Raw genomic sequence first — 14,402 nt, forward strand, 5'->3', positions numbered from 1 at the left:
TGGCCATTTCCCTGGTACTTAGAACAGACCCAGCTCAGCAGATAGAAAATATCCCATAAATAGTTATTGAATTAATAACTACTTACACATAGTTCATTTTAAAAGCCCCTTCACATTCAGGGTTTTGTTTTACCCTCAGAAAACTTTATGTATAAATAGAGCAGAAATTACTAAAAAACAGAGTATAAGAGCAATAGAAAATCAATGAAACCAAGTCATGGTTCTTTCAACAAATCAACAAAAGTGCCTTTAGCTAACTAGTAAAGGAGCAAAGAGAGATGACTCAATTTACTAAAATTCAGAATGAAAGAAGGGACTTCACTTTTAATCCCAGAGCTATAAAAAGAATTATAATTAGCATTGAGAATATATGAAGAACACTTATAGTTCAACAACAAGAAATCCAACTAATTTAAAAGTGGGCAAAGGACTTTAATAGACGTTTTTCCAAAGAGTATACACAGATGTTCACTAGCTCATGGAGAAGCATTCACTGTCATTAGACTTCAGGGAAATGCATTCAGAACCACAGTGAGACAGCACTTCTTCACTCTCCCAGGATGACTATGTTAAAAAAACAAAAAGGCTATAAACACTCAGAAAACAATGTGTTGGTAAAGATAGGGAGAAATTAAGATCAGTCTACATTGCTGTTTGGAACATAAAATGGTTTGGTTGTGATGGAAAATACTTTGTCCACAAAAAAATCAAAATACCATATGATTCAGCAATTCCACCCTTAGGTATGAAACCCATAGGAATTAAAACCAGGTGTTCAAACAAGTAAATGTACACTCATGTTCCTCGCAGCACTGTGCACAGCAGCCACAAGTCATGAGCAGCCCACATGTTCGTGGCCTGATAATGGATGAACCGGTCTGCTGAGTTCACACAGTGGGATATTACCCAGCCATCGGGGGGAATGGAGCAGTGTCCCTGCTGCAAAGGAGCCTCAGGAGCATTATGTTAAGTGAAGTCAGTCACACAGGTCACGTGTTGTATGATACCATTTCCGTGAAATTTCCAGAATAGGTAAATCCATAGAGAGAGAGGTTACCAGTCACAAAGGGAAGTGGGAGGGGAACAGCTCCCTAACGGGGTTTCCTCTGGGCGGGGTACAGTGTTCTGGAGCTGGATAGAGATGGTGCCTGCACAGCACCGTGAATGTATGGAATACCACTGGACTGCCATCTTTAAGGGTTAACTTTATATTATGTGACTTTCACCTCAATTTCAAATAAAGTTATAAATAAGAATTATAAAGGACTGCCACATTAGGTAACTTAAATGAAATCGACAAATTCCTAGATAGACAAAACCTGCCAAAACTGACTGAAGAAACAAAATCTGAATAGATGTACGAAGGAAAGAGATTATGTTAAAAAAAAAAAAAAAGAAAACTACCAACAAAAGACAGATCTGGTCCAGATGGCCTCACTAGTAAATTATATTAAACATTTAAAGAAGAATGAATACCAGTATTTCACATATTATTCCAAAATCAGAACTCCTTCCTCATGCTGTGAGGCCAGTGATGTGATTGATACTCTGATACCAAAACCATGCAACTCTATCACAAGAACACAGACTGCAGACCAGTACCTCTTAGGAATGTGGACACAGAAACCATCTGGACAACACCAGTGAGCTGAATTCAGCCACAGGGAAAAGTTCACACCATTCTCAAGTTCAGCTGGGATCTCTCCAGGAATGTAAGGTTGGTTTGACATCTGACAATCAACTAATGTAATATATTACATCAGTGGTAGTCAACCTGGTCCCTACTGCCCACTAGTGGCCGTCCCAGCTTTCATGGTGGGCGGTAGCAGAGCCACCAAAGTATAAATGAAAAGATTTAACTATAGTAAGTGGTTTTATGAAGATTTATTCTGCCACACTTAGCGAAAATCCAACATAAAGTACTTGGTAAGTAATTATTATATGCTTTAACTTGCTGTAACTCTGCTTTATAAATTTTATAAAGTTACTTCCCTACTTTATAAATCACCATGACTGTGGAACCGATGGGTGGTTAGAAAGTTCTACTAACAGAGATACAAAAGTGGGCGGTAGGTATAAAAAAGTTGACTACCCCTGTGTTACATTAATAGAATAAAAGGACAAGAATGACAGGACCAACTGAATAGATGCAGAAAACATTTGATAGAATTCAATACCCTTTTATGATGAAAACACTAATAAACGAGGCATAGAGGGGAAGTCCCCAACCTGGCAATGGGCGTCCATGAACAGCCCAGCACGGGGCACCGCCAGGATGCCTGCTCTCAGCACTCCTGCTCCACACCGACTGGACGTTCCAGATAGGGAATCGGACAGGAACATAAAAGGCATCCAGATGGTAAAGTCAGAAGCAAAACTGTATGTTTTCAGGTAACATGAAATTGTATGGAGGCCCTGGCCAGTTGGCTCAGTGCTAGAATGTCAGCCTAGCATGTGGAAGTTCCAGATTCAATTCCTGGTCAGGGCACACAGGAGAAGTGACCATTTGCTCCTCCCTCCCTCTCTCCCTCCCTCTCTCCCTCCCTCCCTTTTTCTCTTCTTCTCCCACAGGCATGGCTCGATTGGTTCCAGCAAGTTGGCTCAGGGCTCGGAGGATGGCTCCATGGCTTCATTTCAGGCACTAAAATAGCTTGGTTGCTGAGCAATGGCCCCAGATGGGCAGTGCATTGCCTAGTAGGAGGCTTCCCTGGTGGATCCTTGTCAGGGCATATGCAGGAGTGTGTTTCTGCTTCCCTGCCTCTCACTTAATAATTAAAAAGAAAGAAAGAGAAAAAATTGTATGGCAGTTCTTAAGGAATGCATTAAATTTTTTAGAAATAATGACAGTTCAGCAAGGTTACAGGATATAAAATCAATATACAAAAATTAATTGCATTTCACTACACTTCCAATGAACAACCCCCGAATTTAAAAAAGAAAAATAACAAGAAATAAAGAATTTATACTCTAAGATATTGTTGAAGGCAATTAAAGAATATTAGATTAATGAAAACACACAACATGTTTACAGACAAGATCATTAGATTTCATATCAGTAAACTGGCAGCACTCCCTAAATTGATCTATAGGTTTAACAAATCCCTGTCAAGATCCAACCTGTTTTCATTTTCAGAAATTGACATGCTGATCCTAAAATTCATATGGAAATTCAAGAAACTCAGAACAGTCAAAATAGTCTTGAAATAGAAGAATTAGTATAATTTTAATTTTTCAGAATGAAAGTGTGATTTCTATTTAAACTGGCCAAAAAAATAGGTAAATGGTGAAAAAGTACCTAATTCTTGAAGAATTCAGATTGACCTTGTTTAATTTTAAACTTTGAGTGTGCTTATATTCAGATCTAATCCTTCAGTTTTTACAACATAGGTGTACAGATAGAAATATAGCTGTCACACTGTTCCATGACTTTTCTAGCAAATCTTTTTATAGTTCAATATGACAGTGTACATCAATTATGAACATTATCTGTGTTTTAAAGATTTCTTTATGGTGTGAGATTATCTCTGAGGGTTCTACAGGGAAAAACGAGTGTTTAAGACTTGCTTTGATGATTGACATTCCAGGATAATTTGGCATAATGGGATTTAATTTGTTTGTAGATAAACTTACCTAAAGGGAGCATCACAAGAACAGAAATCCCCTAGCTCATACAAGCAACAGAAAATTAATTAACATGGAAGCACTAATTAGTTTATCCAATTTGTTGGTGGAGCTCCAGGGACTGGGAGACTGAGACAGGGCTGTTGTGTTTGTGTGAGCCGGACTGGGGGTGGGAGCAGTGGGGGGAGGGGAGGGTTACTTCCAGGGACACACTAGACAGTGGAGGTTATGGGGGCAGGAAAGGGGTTTTGGGGGGAGCCTCAAAGTCACCTCTCTCTACTCAGACCTAGAGAGGAATTGGAGCAGAAGAGAAAATGGCAAGACTTGCAGTCACCTTGTCAGTTGATGGCCTGTCTCTCCTTACCAGGATGGGACCTTGGTAACCTATGTAGTTTCTCTGAGTGTCCCATTATAAAATATTTCCTTTCTCTGGGATGCCTTCCCATCCTGTTTCTTCTAAATGTGACTCAGGTTCATTTCCTCAAAGAAACTTTCCTGCCTTAGGGTTAAGCTGTCCTCTCCTCATGGGCCTGTGCACCTTCCTTGGGCGCTGATCACAGGGGATGTGCAGTGTTTATTCCGGTGATGCCTTGGTTAGTAGTTATCTCGCTCATTTGAGGATAAGCCCCAAGAAGGAGGGGCCCAGAATGAGGAAGGACAGAACAAATGGATAGAAGGAGGCTGGATGGGTGGGTAGGCGGATGGATGGGTGGACGAATAGAAGGAAGAAAGGAAAGAAAGGAAGGAACTTATCCCAGGCTTCAGATACCACCTCAGGCTTCTTGTCTCTGAGGAGCTAATCTTGATCTCTGACAGACTATTTTTCACTCTCTGCTCTCAGATTGTGTTTGCTTGCATGTTTGCCATGGAAAGGTGGTCCCCGCACCTGGTGTGGGGCCTACAACAGGAGGAGGGCTGTGACCTCTGGGTCAGCTGAGTCCTGGGACAAGGGATGACCGGAGGGCTGGTGGTGACCATGAAGCTCCCTATAAATGCCTGCTCTTGGTTTGTGGGGTTTCCTAAGGCTGGAACCCAGTCCCTGGCAGAGGGGTGTGGGGATGAGGTGTGATGCACCTGGTTTTGGCAGAAATGTGTTGTGCCCACACTGTAACGTGTCCCTTGGTTTGCACCCACACTCCAACCCCTGCACCTGGGAGCTGTAGGCATTTCCAGTGCCGAGTGACAGGCCCAGGGTTCCACGTTGGGTCAGAGGTATGAGGGGCTGTCACTCTGGGGTGGGGAGGATGAGAATCCACTCATAGGAGCACTGGCTTTGGGGAAGAGCCATTGGGTTCAAACCCCAATTCAGATGCTTGCTGGCCTTGTGGCTTTGAGGAAGTTCTTCCACTTTTCATCCTTTGAGAGGGGCACACCACTCCCTGTGCGTGTGACTCGTGGGTGCACGGCGCTGTGCCGGCCTGGCCTGCGTACTTGAGGTGCTCCTTGGTTGGCTGGAAGAGATGAGCTGAACTGTCACATCGCCGTTCCCCCTGCAGCTCCAGTGTCTTCTGGAGGGGACACTAGAGTCTGCTGCACTCATCCCCGTTCCCCCTCCCTTTCTCATCTTCACGATAAACCGACATTACTTTCTGTTTTCCGCAAAGTTTTTCAGGTGGTAGAATAACCGAATATAGCCCTTCACCCCCACAGCTTCCTAAACGGGGCTTAACAGGTCAGCCTAACATCACTGCCCACAAACCACCCACCCCTCCTGCCACACGGCCTGCTCCCTCTCGGGCCCCTTGTGTCCCGGGTCTCCTCGTCCCTTGGGTACACCATCTACTTGTGCCCCGGGTCTCCTCGTCCCTTGGGTACACCATCTACTTGTGTCCCGGGTCTCCTCGTCCCTTGGGTACACCATCTACTTGTGTCCCGGGTCTCCTCGTCCCTTGGGTACACCATGTACTTGCCACCAGAGCAGCTGTTCTGACCCCACACTCACTTCTGTGGCCCCGTGCTGGGAGCCATGGCATTCCTTCCCTGTCCTCGACTGTGAGCTGCTTTCTCCTGTGTCAAGCCCTCACTGCGCGAGGTGCTTGGGTTTGTCTGTAGCCTGGAGGTCCTCCCACCCCTCTGAGTGCACAGTGCAGGGACCGTGTCTCTGTGTAGACACTGACTGTCTCTTCCAGACAACCTTTGAGCCCCAATTCCTAGCACTAGCTGGACACACTAGACAGATGTTTAAATTGGTGTATAAATGATGCATTTCAGAACATTTTCACTCAAAATTGTGTGGTGTTGACTGAGCACATGTGCTGAATGAACCCCATAGGATGTAGAGATGTAACTTCCTGAAGGAGAAAACAAGTGCTGAGATTAAGGTACTGCAGAAAGCGCTGTGGAAACAGGAGGGCCACTTAATTCACAGTGGAGCAGTCAGAGCTGATGTCCTAGGACTGATGTAAAAATAAAGACTGAATAGGGTTTCAGCAAATGGAGTTGGGCCCCCGCCTCACACCATGGACAGACAGCACCTCAGCACTCATCAAAGACCTAAACGTAGAAACTAAGACTATAAACCAATGCCACCCCCAAATTTTTAATTAAGAAGAGGCTATAATCCAGTACAAGCATAGTGTTTGTGTGTTAGATTAAGTAACATTTCCTTAGGTATGACCAAATGCACAGCAGCAAAAGAAAAAGACCAAATGAACTTTATTGAGGTTACAGTGGTTTATGTTTCAGAAGTCACCATCAAGAAAGTGGAAAGAAAACCCGCAGAATGGGGAAATTTTTGCAAAGCATGTATATAGCAAAGGCTTGTATTTAGAAATGACAAAAAACTTCTACAACTCAATAATGAAAAGCCAATTTAAAAAGTGAGTGAAGTACTTGAATAGATTTCTCCAGAGAAGATGTACAAGTAGCCAGTCGGCATCATGAGTCACCAGAGACATGCAGGTCAGACCCACAGGGCCCCGCCTGGACGGCTAGAGTCCAGGAGGCAGACAGCAGGAGTGTGGGCAGTATTACGGAGAAGTGGGGATCCCCACCACTGTTGAGAATGTAAAACAGTGCTACCACTTTGCAAAACAGTTTGGTTTTTCCTCAAAATGCCAGACATAGAGTTACCATAAGGCCAAGAATCCCATTTCTTGGTGTATATTCAAGAGAAATGAAGCATATGTCTGCTCAGAAACTTGGACATGAATGTTTACAGAGGCATTGTTTATAACAGCCAAGAAGTGCAGACCACTGAGTTCCCAACAACCAAGGGATGGATCAGTTGTGGTGCATGTATACAGTGCAATAGTATTTAACCTTCAGAAGGAAGAAAGTACTGACATGTGGATGAACTTAGAAACCTGTTCTCAGATGGAGCCAGTCACATATTACAACCACATGCTGTAGGGTTCCAGTTCCACAAAATGTCCAGAGCAGACAAACATATACAGAAATGAGGTTCATGGTTGCCTTGGGTTGGGGAGACGAGGGGCTAGAGGTTGACTGCTAGGGGAAACAGGAAGAAAATATTCTAAAATTGTGGTAGTGGTTAAACAAATCAGTGAATATGCTAAAAATCATCAAAATGTACACTTTAAATGGGTGAATCACATGGTCATGTGAATATCTGAATAGAGCTTTTACAAAAATATCATAAAAGAGAAAGAACAAGTGAGTAGTCACTGGCCAGGCAAAGAAGGACAAAAGGGCCCACTTCTTGCACAAGAGCAGTGCAAAGGCCCTGGGGTACAGAGCCTGGCTGGCTGTGCTGTGAGAGCACCCAGTGAAGCTTAGGGGAGGCAGGAGGAGGTGCCGCCACTCCTTGAGGGGAAGTGCAGGCTCTGTCGTGTAGGGAATGGACCTGTGGACAGGACCAGTAGCAGGGGATAATGACACTTTTAACTTCCTCATTGAAATTTCATATTGAAATTTGTTTCTGAAGTTTATGTATTACCAATCACTACCTCTCAATTCAAATGAACACGTTTGGTTTCCCAGATACCTTAAATATGTTATAAATAGGATTCCTATATGTATCTTTTAAATACTTTGTAATCAGCCTGTAAAATTTGGTCACTTTAATGTTCGGAATGCTAGTGAAACCTGGAAATACATAAGTGATTGTTTACTAATGAGTTATATTCAGGAAAGCTCTAAGTTGAAGTGACGATGCCTTTCAGATCTCCCCTCTCGCCTGTCCCTGGCTTTGCTAATGCCACTGTCTGTGGCTGCAGCAACTCACAGGCCACGTGGTCTGCAGGGACCATGCAGACCCTCTGATTTGTGGCCACTACTGCTCTTACACATCAGGGTACAGAACTCACGTGGTTTTAGGAGCCTGTATATTACGTCTCAGTCAGGTTCTCAGAATTGGAGACAAGGCTTCTATCACGGCTCAGCTCGCCTCCAGGTTAGTGGAGTATTCTGTTGTCCAGAATATCACAAAGACTTGCTCTCACTGGAAAATAAATTCAGCTTAAGTATAAAACATTTGTAAGACCTTGTCCCTTTTCAGATAGGTTTAATTGCCTTTCAGATTCATGCCCTGCCTACAAGTGAAAGAAATGGAAAAACCAGGTTATGACAGATCAAAAAAGTAGAAAGTACAAATGGAAGTAAATCAGTGTGGCGGCCACCACCCAGCGAGTGGTTTTCCTTTGAGCAGAGGGGTTCTGGGTGCAGGATGAGGAACTGGCCTGGCTGGCAGGGACCAACAGCCTCTGTCCACGGTGCTAAACAGCGCTGGGCCCATCAACCCATGAACCCACCTCTTGTGCTCAGACCAACGTCAGACCACCCCTGACTGACCAGATCCCACCAGTGAGCCCAGGAAGGACCATCATGACCTCTTCCTCGTGGGGCATTAGGCTCTTGACACTTTAGTCAGTGATTAGGTGGTCTTTTCCCTTCTAAATCGGGGTGTCCTAGGGCCAAGGCTGGGCCTTCCCAGGCACTTGTGTTTTTCAGCATTAGAGTCATCTTTGAAAATGAAGTTTCACGCCCCCTCTGAAGAGGAAATCACCCAATATGTACACTGAACTATAGCTGATTCCTGTCCATCAACCTAACGTTATCATGTGACATTTTGTCTGTATTTAGTGCCATACCAATGACATTCATACAACTATTTAGCCATTCACCTCACTGGTATTTCCATAGGGATCTAATTGCAGAAGTATATAAACATATATGTATAGATACAGCCTATGAAATAGGTGCTGTATTACCTGTAGGCGTCACACAGATCAGCACAGGTACAGAGATGGACACAGACATGCAGGTACATATATTTGTATTTGTACAGTGAGCATCTTCCGAATGAATGAATGAATGGCACATGCACAGGTCTCAAATGTTTATTATTTTTAAAAATAGGTGTTTGTTCACATTCCATATCTATTTCTGTTAATGTACAGAAAATAAGTGTTAGCCTCAGGGAATTGACCTAACTTATTGTCAAAATAAAATTTGTAGTAAATACCAAAGGTGCTGAAGAGTCTAAAATATCGTGAACAGACCCCACTCATGGAAGTTATGATGTGACACAGCAAGGTGACAGACGGCAGGACAATGATGACACGGACAGCATGACTGTGACAATGTGCTCTTGTCACAGTGGTGTCCAGTTCTGTGGAGTGGCAGGTCCAGCACTGCTCTCCAGCCCACTCACGTGACCTGGAACATTTCACCTGCGGTGGAGGTAGATCTGTGGGGGTGCGGAGTGGAGTCTCGGGGGTGCGGAGTGGAGTCTCGGGGGGTGCGGAGTGGAGTCTCGGGGGGTGCGGAGTGGAGTGCAGTCTCGGGGGGGTGCGGAGTGGAGTGGAGTCTCGGGGGGTGCGGAGTGGAGTGCAGTCTCGGGGGTGCGGAGTGGAGTGCAGTCTCGGGGGTGCGGAGTGGAGTGGAGTCTCGGGGGGTGCGGAGTGGAGTGCAGTCTCGGGGGTGCGGAGTGGAGTGCAGTCTCGGGGGTGCGGAGTGGAGTGCAGTCTCGGGGGTGCGGAGTGGAGTGCAGTCTCAGGGGGTGCGGAGTGGAGTCTCGGGGGGTGCAGAGTGGAGTCTCAGGGGGTGCAGAGTGGAGTCTCGGGGGGTGCAGAGTGGAGTCTCGGCCTTCCAGTGTGGGTACACTTGATCCAATGAAATTGCGTGGGCTCCTGCCCGCCGGACCCCTTGAGCCGCTGAAGGAGCACTTATACGTCTGGGATGGAGGCCGGCGTGGGTGCCTTTGCTTCCTCTTGGGGACAGACAAGCCGATCTAGAGCCCAAGCTGCCTCCCAGCCCCTGTTCCCTTCGGGGTTCTGCTTTCCTCTTAACCTTTGTTTTTGACTGTGGCTTCTTGCTGGGAGCCTCCAGCCAGCAGGTTTTCTTAGGACAAGGAGGAGTCTCAAGTTTCTGGTAGAAAGTCTGGTAGCCACATAGCTCTCTGCTTTGGGGTTTCAGCTTCCACCATCCACATAGGTGACTGGAGTCCTACCGCTCCTGCTGGCTCCCGGGGGCCGGGGTTCGGTGGCCGCGGGGATAGGTGCGCTGTGGTCATACCTCACACGCGCCTCTTTGTGCCCTGCCTCCTCCCACACAGCGCTGTGCCCCCTGCAGCCCAGACATAGCACGGGGCACCTTTGACAGTCAGGGAGCTGGCAGGCACGCCCTCTGAACCCCAGTGAGGGCCACCCCCATGGCCTGCACCTGTGGGGGGTGTGGATCCAGTCCTCTGCATGGGGCAGCTTCAGCTAGAGGGCAGCCAGGTGGGCGCTTTCTGCCTGGGCTGCTGTCACAGACGTGTCTGTGTGTGGAGAGGTGTTGCCCGTGGCGTGGCTTCAGAAAAGGGTCCATGTCGCCTGCCCACTGCCTCTGCTCAGTCTCTGGGCCCCTGGCGTCTGTTTGCCAAGCAGCCGAGCTCTGGGCTCAGTGCTCTGTCCTTGGAGGTGGACACATTGTCCACCCACCTTCAGAGCACAAGTGTGGAGTTTGGTGCCTGTGACTCTGATGGGGAAGTGTGCAGAGATCTGTCACCCAGAATTGGATTGTCCCGTCACCTGTAGATTGGAGCGGTTCATTCAGGTTCAGTGTGAGGAGCGATGTTTTCTCTTCCACCCATCAGGCTCCTCGTCACATGTCCCCACACAGGCGTTCTGAGTCGAGTGCAGAGAACGGAGCATCCCTGCCATCCAGGTCCCTCTGCCCTTGTCCGTCGGGCCCCATCCACTCTGTCCAAGGCCACCACGTGGGCCTCCTGAACAAGGACTGACACATAGCTGCTCTCCCAAACCAGGGCTGGCTGGGAACTTGTATCCCCCAGGCCTCAGCTGCCTTTGTGATTTTCAGTTTCCTTCCAAATGGTCCTCACTGTCACTTCCCAGCCTTAGCTGACATCATCCCTCACCAGCCAGACTCTCACGTGTCACCCACCCTCCTGCCTTTGCTCAGGCCTGTCCTGGGACTCAGAGTGTTTTTTGTCTGTATTTGAAAATCCTGGTCTGTTGAAAATCCTGCTATCCTTCAAGATTCTGCCAAGATAGCACATCTTCTGTGAGCCCTCTGCTGCCAGCAGACAGTGTGTGCTCACAGCTCGGAGCTGGTGGCGTAGGAGGAAGGCCAGCCTGCACTAGCTTCTCGAATGCCCTTGTCACTCATCCTCATCCCTACCTGCTGATGTCATCGTCCCCATTGTAGAGCTGAGGGGGTAAGTCATTCAGCCACAGTCACTTAGGAAAGCAGAGTGGCTGGCCTTGTCTCTTGGAGAACACGCATGTTGAAGCTACCTGCACATGAGTCTGTTATGTGCACGGTGTGGTTCTCTGACATGAGTGTGATGCTGTGACCTCTGAACACCTCGGTCTGTCCTACAGAGCCTGATGCCAAGTCCTGGGTGCTTGCTGAGGGCTCGGGCACTGTCTGCATTTTAGTGCTTTCCCTGAAATGCGACGTTATACTTTTGCTTGTAATCATTTGTGCCTGAGAGAAGTTGTAAGAAACTTGTAATGAAGAAGGGCTTACGTATTACAACTGGAGTGATTCCAGCAACGTCGTTTGTGCTGAGCCATAGGCAGGTATGAAAATATATCTGATATGTGTGCATACTTATGACTGAGATCGTTATTTTAAGAAAGTATAATATGTGAGCTCTTTACCAGTGGTAGTTTTTCAAACAAAACTGTCTCAGGTGCACGCTGGGAGTGTGGCGAGTCAGCAGCCCACCGTGGCGCTGCGGGAGCCGACGCCGTCCTGTGTCTGATGGTGGCCGAGCTCACGAGTAACGCTTCTCTCTCTCTCTCTCCACAGAGTCGCAGTGCACCCTGTGTGGGGAGCCGGAAGGTGAGTGTGCCGCCTGCCCCTCGGGTGGGCGTGGGGCCCTGGAGGGCTCACGCATGTGGTGTGTGATAAAAAGGGAGCAGAGCGTGGGAGGGGGTGGCCCCCGAAGGGTGGTGACATCACTGCCAATCGCAACTCTTTTTGTTTGTGTCTAGAAGTTTTAGTTGATTTTCTCCAGATAACAGATGTCAGTGTTAGAAGGACATCTCTCATGGCTGCAAATACGTCAGCCAGGGGTGTGGCTGAGCCTGGGTGAAACAGCCTTGCAGGCTGGTCCCGGGGTTGGTGACCAGGCCGTGGGGCATCCGTGGGTGCTGACTGTGAGTTATGTTGCGGACATCAGCCAGGCCTCCTGTGGGAGTGGGGTCTTGAGGACATTGCTTGGTAGCTGCATTCTAGAGCAGAGAGCCCACTCTGTTCTCTTTGCAGTGGCCTCATGAGAAAGCATGATGGAGAGCCGGTCACACCCAGCCTGGGCGAGGACTGGGGGAACTGGGTCTGGTTTTGTCCTGAGATTTCAGTAGAAAGGGGTAACTGGCTGGGAAACTGGTCAGCCTCCGGTTAGGGGACAGGCCAGTCTGGAACCCGCCTGCGTGGTGGACAGAGTGCTACTGTCCCTGCTGACCAGCATGTGGGCAGTGGCGAGATGTGTGGCCAGTGCCCACTGAGTATGTGGTTAACTCGGAAATTCCATCAATCACTCTTTGCCCATGATGTGGTTGGTTGAGACCTTATTAAGGTTCTCAAATTCCTTTTGAGGTTGTGTACAGAATAATGCATAGATCCGGCTGCGATGGCTTCATTAACTATACATTCAAGTCATAAGCTTCACTGTTGTCTAAAACACGACCCTTTGGGCCTCTGGTGTTTCCAGGGTCAAAAGAAATGGTTTGTGGTCATCTGATGACTGTCCCTGGACAACTGTCCAGAGATGGTTCAGAGGTGGTGCCCGCTGCCTGGTGATGCCCAGGGAGGCTGTTGTGGTGACAGATCAAGTTCTCTGACTGTGCGTTGTCCTCCAGGCACCTGGGACGTTATTTTTTATTATCACTTTCCATTATTGTTGTCATTCCCACACTGGGAACCCAGGCGTTCTGCTCTGTCTTCCATTGAGTTCTCTTTGTTACCTCTAAACAATCACACACACACACACACACACACACACTCTCGTGAGCACAGTCATTCATGCACACAATGCGGACGCACACACAATCACACACAGACACATACTCACTGACACATTCACTGATATACTCACAGACAAGCACACACACAGCTATAGACACACACATACACACATACTGTCTGTGTTGAGTTTCCTGTGTGCTCTGTACACTAGAGACATGGTGACTCATCCTCATCACATTGTAGTTCCTGTCGTTGAACAAGCGTGTTCTCTGTGTGGAGTGTGCAGAGTGGGGTCTCAGCTGCTTGTTGTCATAGACAGCAGGTTTGATCAGCGAATCAGCACAACTCAGGTGAGGTGACAGCTGAGGCTGAAGCAGCACTGGTGAGTTCCCTCGGGGTCCTTGCTTAGCAAGGGTGCTGGCTGGTTTCTGTGGATGTCACAGGGGCGGGGTGGACTGCAGTGGCCCTGGACTGACCTCCCTGCCACCTAGTCTTTGATTCCGGGTTGGTCCCTCCTCCAGAGCATCCCGGGCCCAGGCCCAGGTCCCGTGGATTCAGCCCCTGCAGATGACAGACCAGTCTGCCTGGCACCAGCTCGGTGCAATGACCATGTCACAAGTATTGTCCACCTGCATCAAAGGCACAGTGTCGTGAGAGGGAGAAGGAGACACGGTCACTGTCGTCCTGGGCTGATACACTCGTAAATACTTAGGATGGGACTGACTCTACTCCATCCTGCTGTCGAGTGGAGCGGACCCTGAGGGTCAGCCCTCACTGGCTGGTGCGGGTGACCGTGGTGGGTGGGACCTGGGAGAGGGAGCAGGACTGTTGTACCCTCCCTGTCTCTGCTGCCACTCTCCGAAGCCATTCCACAGTTCAGATATGCAGGTGGCGTTGCTCCAAATCAGAGAAGGGGAGGCAGGATGGCATGGTCTCAGCTGTGCTTTCGTTTTCAGAAAGCACGGAGCATGAATATTCATCCATTTTTAAATCATTTAAGTAATTAGTCTAAGTGAGAGCTGGCTGGGTGCAATGAGTGGAATCTGAAATCAACCGTTTCATTCAGCGGTTTCTTCAGCTTCTACCAAAGAACTCATCAGCACCATCGCACTGAAGGGACCAGTGCCAGAGCCAGGCCTGGGCACCTGGTGTCCTTACGTCCCCAAGGTGAAGGCGTCGACTCATCTCGCTTCTTTCTTATGGGGAAGCTGTTCGCCATCGCTCACTGCTAAACCAGGGACGTGGGAAACACCTATTTGCATTTTAATGATTAGTTCTGGGAGAGCGCTGGTTCTGTGGATGCAGATGGAATAATTAGCATCTTCTCAGATGATAATATCTGTCAAACAGCAAGACTAGGAGCAAAGTTTATGGGATGTTAGAGACCTCAGATTCCGCCATTG

The 14,402-nt window shown here is 47.8% G+C and overlaps 1 protein-coding gene across 2 annotated transcripts in view; it reads left to right on the forward strand.

Annotated features, from left to right (window-relative positions):
* Nucleotides 1–14,402, forward strand: part of DLGAP2 (DLG associated protein 2) — a 464,829-nt gene that overhangs the window by 208,210 nt on the left and 242,217 nt on the right. For both annotated transcript variants that reach the window (XM_066237265.1, XM_066237266.1), the window contains one exon: nucleotides 11,842–11,874. In XM_066237265.1, coding sequence (XP_066093362.1) covers nucleotides 11,842–11,874 — 33 coding nt within the window. The remainder of the gene's footprint in view (nucleotides 1–11,841; nucleotides 11,875–14,402) is intronic.

Source organism: Saccopteryx bilineata, chromosome 6, assembly GCF_036850765.1.
Source record: "Saccopteryx bilineata isolate mSacBil1 chromosome 6, mSacBil1_pri_phased_curated, whole genome shotgun sequence".
NCBI classification, from domain to species: domain Eukaryota; kingdom Metazoa; phylum Chordata; class Mammalia; order Chiroptera; family Emballonuridae; genus Saccopteryx; species Saccopteryx bilineata.